The 5,647-nt window shown below is 40.2% G+C and overlaps 1 protein-coding gene across 1 annotated transcript; it reads left to right on the top strand.

The window, feature by feature from the left end:
- The first annotated feature begins 596 nt into the window (after positions 1-596).
- On the top strand, positions 597-1,987 carry LOC130549847 (ladderlectin-like). Its single transcript, XM_057327194.1, has 6 exons — positions 597-684; positions 789-856; positions 1,086-1,171; positions 1,269-1,391; positions 1,565-1,676; positions 1,895-1,987. Exons 2-6 carry the CDS (start codon positions 796-798, stop codon positions 1,960-1,962), a joined length of 450 nt encoding a protein of 149 aa, XP_057183177.1. The 5' UTR covers positions 597-684; positions 789-795; the 3' UTR covers positions 1,963-1,987.
- The last annotated feature ends 3,660 nt before the right edge of the window (positions 1,988-5,647 follow it).

Raw genomic sequence — 5,647 nt, 5'->3', positions numbered from 1 at the left:
TAAATCCAAGTCCTAAACCCAACCGAACACCTTTGGTGTGAATTTCAATGCAGACTTTGAGTCAAAAATTCATCATCCAACACCAATGACTTGTACACAGCGGTACAGTCATTTTAGAACAGAAAAGTCCAAAACTGCTGCAACAGAGATGGAAACAATTTTTTTTACGATGCCATTTGTAGAAATGCAGTTTTTTCAGCAGTTTCAGAGAGCCTTTTTCTGTTCCAAAATAACTTGAGGGTAAATCCTGTTACTAACCTGTTTGAGCAGTGCCATTGTTCCCACATGCCCTAAGACTACCTCCATCATGCTTGTGCCCAAGAGGTCCCTGTGACTTTGAGAGGTTTGTCATGAGGCACATTAAAGGCAAACTTTAAGCTACAGGAGAACTAACAAAATTACTCTGAATGTTATCTTTATTTGCTTCATTAGAAAATTAAAACGGCAGAGTAAGCAAACAGGCAGATTAGCAAATGTGTAAAGTCAATAGTAATAGCCAATCAAGTCCAGTATTTAATATAACACTATGCGTACCACCTAAAATTCCAAGTAAGTAATTTGTAGAACATACAAGCTTGTAACACACTGTTTACATATCATGAAGAAAAAGGTATAAAAGTGGGATTCTGAATACAGCTTCACACAATCCTCATTAAAGTTCTGAAAGCAAGAATCCAAAAAGCGGTGAGTTTAAACCACTGACGTACTGAAGATTTTGTCTTTAATATTAACTACTAAATAATCTGCATTTGAGTCACTTTTCCATCTCTGTTTTTATTCATTTTCAGATTTATCATGGCAGTGATGAGAGGTCTTGTGCTTCTTTTCTTGGTCTTTTCTGGGGAGAATGCAGCAGGTATCAACACATTTATTTATTAATGCAATTACAAAGTGTCAAACAACTCTGACAGACTGTTCTGTGCTCTTAATGTGATAACAGGAAATATGTGACATGAATCAATATTGTCATGATTAGAAGAGATTTTACAGTCTAAAGCATAAATCACAGAGCTTTAATAAATAACACCTTTCGTTACTGTGAGTGTTACAGCGAGTAAATCTCTAATATGTCATGTACTGTATAGCTGAAGACTGTAAATTTGGATGGACACCTTTTGGAGTGGAATGCTTCAAGTTCTTCCCCGAGGCAGTTAACTGGGTCACAGCAGAGGTACTTTTATCTCAACATTTGATTCAAGAATAATCCGTTTCTGTATCTAAGCTAAAACGGTTAGATTTTGGAATGACCCCCAAAAATCTCTCTTTAGAAAAATTGTGAAAGCCTTGATGCAAATCTTGCGTCTGTGCGCAGTAAAGCACAAAATGAGTTTCTCCTTAGTCTGGTACCTGTTAACACACGTGTTTGGATTGGAGGTCATGATGGTGAAATGGTAAATATTTCTGCTTTAAAAACATTTACATACAAACAGTTTTCAGTTACAAAAGACTTATTTGTCAGTTTAGTCTGTAATGTATGATTTTTTTAAAACAAATTTTCTCTGGGTTCATTAATTTCTTAATATGTTATTAAGTTTTAATGTTACTGGATCTTCTCATTCTTTAGGAAAAACAATGGCTGTGGACAGACGGATCTCCATTTGACTACACCAACTGGTGCGATATACAACCTGACAATAATGATGGTACTGAACACTGCCTGGAACTAAACACTTCCAGTAAGAATTCTATTTTTGTTTTGTGAATCCTGACAATCCTGACAATTTACAGTGCTTTAATAATAAAGTAGCTAGTTTTGTTGACACATCTTTTGAACAATACATATTGTTTAAATGTAATATACAAATTATAATGTCGTTAACTAATTTATGGGTTTACCTTTCATTATTCCGACAACTATATTTATTTGTAATATAATTTTAATCTTATCCTACAGATAACCATTGCTGGAACGATGAAACCTGTACTAGCACACTGGGTTACATTTGTGCTCGAAACCGCTGATGAGAATTCTGCATACAGTACACCTTAAAATTGTACCATCTCTAATCTTCAATAATTTGAAATATGTCTCAAAGCAATAAAAGCATTTCAAAAGCAAATTGTCTGAATTGTGGAGTCAAACTTTTTGTCATGTAAAACATTTAGGTATCAATCAATCTTAACATTCATTAGTATGGGTAACTCATTTGAACACTGTGTATTGAGGCTTACTAAAAGCCTGTCCTTCCGTTGCTGTTAATCCAGTCATTCAAAGTCTAATTCACACTGATCCAACAAATGCCAACAAATTTGCTTGTTGTTTATTTATTTATTTTATTTTATTTTATTATCTTTGTCTTTTATTATCTTATTTATTTATCATTGTTCTTCCAACTTTGCTGCCATTCAGATGCTCTTGATTACTGCTCTGTGCTTTGCTCCCTGTTTCTGTACTATTCTCAGATTTTTAGTCAATTCAGCAGATCAAATTGAAGAAGACAGTCTGCAGACAGGCGCTAAACACTGTGACTGTGTAGTGAGATGTGAGAAGGCAAACATAACAAAGCCAACGGTTTTACAATAAAAATATGAAATGCTAAGATTTCAGAGATGCAAACTACTTGTCTTTTGCGAATTCTGCTGTTTTAAATGAAAACTTAGGTGATTTATCACATAAAGTAATGTATGTATGACTTGACATGCCTAAAAACATAACATACAAGTTTATAGAAAATAAGGCATAAGATATGACATTATCACAGATAACAAAATGACTTTTTTGGTCAAATTTGTATTGAACATTATTAAATTAGTTGTTTGGAAAAATGGTTCCTTAAAGAGAATCACTTCATTTAAAGTGAATAAAATAGCCTACTTACTGGAGTTCAACATTAACCGAGCCGCTTACCTGACTAATGTGTGTGTAGCTTAGGTGAGATGAACAGGGAAAGCAGGCAGTGGGCCAAACCACTGTGAGGCAGGGGAGGGGGAACTTTACTGTTTCTAAAGTTAAAACGCATTTTTTGCATTTGTATTTTTTTATACTTGCACAATTATTTTAGGTTTACATAAATATATATTTCACAATAGACAGTGAGATTTTTAATTATTTTGGAGGGGGGACAACCCTCGGATGAGAGGGGGTTTTTGTTGTTTTGCCTTGTCCTGTCTGTCACCCAGTCAGTCTTGTCTCGTCAGTCTACCCCTTGGTGAGCACCTGCAGGTGCTCATTAAAGGGGGGGCTTCTGTCATGGCTCTGCCTCAATTAGTCATGTTTTTCTTGGTCCTGTGGCAGAGCCATGACAAAGCCTTTGGTTTTGTGTGAGAAAACCATGGGGTGTTTATCTTTTGACCCTCCATGTGTTTTCTTGTGTCTTGTCATTGGCCCCGCCCCTCTCGTTTCATGTATTGCTTCCCTGCCTTGTCTAATGTTCCTCACCTGCCCTGTTCCCGTTGTTGCTGTTTCATCTGTCTTAGTAAGTGTCAGTTTAGTTAACTTTGTCAAGTGTTGTTTAGTCCAGTTTAGCGTCAGTTAGTCTTCGTCCTGTTATTTATCCTGTTTGTGCTGTTCTGCCCCATCGTGGGTTCTTGTTTTGTGTTTTATTATTATTTAATAAAAGTCTTTGTTAACCCCTGCATTCCCGCTGCCTGCACTTGGGTTCTCCCTCACTGTGATTCGTGACACCATGTAGGTGCATAAAGTTGTATGTTAATGTATCAGTTTTTCATATTCTGTTCTATTGTTATTGGGAATGTTGAGACGCTCCCTAGTTAAATGTTTTGCAAATACTAGACACTGTCATAGTCTAAGAGCCAAATAAATTGTATATGAAATACCGTATTTGCTCCTCCACTGTGATTTTCGACTACAGCTTGACCACTTATTTTTACCTGTTGTCTTTATATTGATGTGCCTAAGTTTTTCACGGCAGTCATAGGCTTCTTTTCATTAAGAAACCATAACGTCTTCAGCATCATCCGATCTCTTCATGATTTTTATTTCTGCCAAACATTTTAAACACTTGCTTCACTGAATAACTTGTGTATACATTTCATTCAAAGTCACACTCTATGTCAAAGTTTCTATACACTTTGCATTACATTTATTTACAACATTTAATGGCTGTTCGGTATTACCAAATACTACAGGGTTTTAATAGGGCTGTCAACGATAACACATTTTTTTCAGATTAACGTGTTAAAATGTGCAATTAATGCAGCATCCGTTTATTTTGCCATTCTTTGTCTAGCATTACATGAAAACAATATTATGTCAGAAAGCCCGTTTTGTCTAGCATTTTCGTAAGCACAGATTTCAACGTGTTCAAGAGTTGTGAAAATGGGAAAGCGCATCAGATCTGTGTAGAACGGCAGCTCTAAAGGGGCATTCTTAAACCTGCTGCTGTGATTCCTGTCACTAATGTTAATCAATGTGTTTTGTAGCTTTGATTCTGTATTTAATTTAGAATTTAGCATTAAAGACTGTGAAGTGTTTGAGAACAATTACTGTATATTTCCTACCTGTTAGACATGATAGCTCTCAGTTCCCTTTCTGTCGGTCTCTCGACGTTGTGTCGAACCGACAGAATGGGGTTTGTCTTGAGTATTTAGAAAAGGCCAATGAAAATTTGCGAATGAAATTTGCATTCCGGGCTCCTCCCCAGATGTCCGGGTATAAGAGGGAAGCCGGCGTGCTCATTCATTCACCTTTTGTTCTTCAGAGCGTAAGCATCTGATGAGCATCTCCAGATCTTCGCTGGTCCTATCCTGCTGGAATCTACGACGTGGTGCAGCAGACGGTCCCTTCCTGCAGCGACTTTCCCCTGGGCGTCTCGGCAGTTCCAGAAGTGTCTGAGCAATTTTCCTTTTTTCTAAAAGAGCAAATCTCCAGCGTGGCATGTCCCGCTGTTCTCTTGGGTGCGACGCGCTCATTGAGGAAAGGGATGAACACGATGTCTGTCTCAGGTGTTTGGGTCTCCGGCACGCTGAGGCAGCCTTCGTGGATACATCCTGCCCGCACTGCGGGCGGATGCCTATCCAGACGTTGCGGTCACGGGTGGGGTATTCTTTATGGATAAAGCCACCACCTCGTCTGTTACCCGATCCGTGACGGCAGTGACTAAGGCCCTGCCGCCCGTTTCAGTTAACACCGGGGGTGATATGGGGATCACTGTGAACGTTAACCCGCCAGCCACAGGTTCACGGACCGTTCACGCCCCGTCTCGCTCGTCTGACCATCCCTCAAAAGACGGTCCTACCCCGTCTTGTTCCTCCGCCACGTACTCGGAAGTGCGTGACGAAGATGAGATGTCGATCACAGCATCGGAGGGCGATCTTTTGGCATCCGACCCTGACGATTCCTCGGAGCTCCTTCCCCCGGGGGGTAGAGCCCAGGAAGAGGCAGACGTTGAGATGTCAACCATGCTCTTCCGGGCCGCCGTGAGCATTGGGCTGCAGTGCACAGCACCGCCTTTACCCCAGCACTCGCGGTTGGATACGTGGTACCTGCGGTCTGAGCGCTCCAAGCCGCGCCCAGCTCCGGTCCCGTTCTTCCCGGAGGTGCATGAGGAGCTGAGTAAGACTTGGAACGCACCCCTCACAGCCCGTTCCAATCAGAAAGGCTCAGTCGCCCTTACTTCCCTCGATGGTGGGGCGGCCAGGGGCTATGTCGAGATCCCCCAGGTGGAGCGTGCTGTCGCGGTGCACC

Source organism: Triplophysa rosa, unplaced genomic scaffold (genome assembly GCF_024868665.1).
Source record: "Triplophysa rosa unplaced genomic scaffold, Trosa_1v2 scaffold184_ERROPOS835074+, whole genome shotgun sequence".
NCBI lineage: Eukaryota > Metazoa > Chordata > Actinopteri > Cypriniformes > Nemacheilidae > Triplophysa > Triplophysa rosa.
This window is presented reverse-complemented; position numbering and strand designations above follow the sequence as displayed.

What these genes read in the sequence shown, in the direction of transcription:
- LOC130549847 (XM_057327194.1), top strand. Translation starts at nt 796, where the DNA reads ATGGCAGTGATGAGAGGTCTTGTGCTTCTTTTCTTGGTCTTTTCTGGG. An exon ending in TTAACTGGGTCACAGCAGAG is followed by an intron (nt 1,172 to 1,268) that starts GTACTTTTATCT and finishes ATCTCTCTTTAG; the next exon opens with AAAAATTGTGAAAGCCTTGA. An exon ending in GAGGTCATGATGGTGAAATG is followed by an intron (nt 1,392 to 1,564) that starts GTAAATATTTCT and finishes CTCATTCTTTAG; the next exon opens with GAAAAACAATGGCTGTGGAC.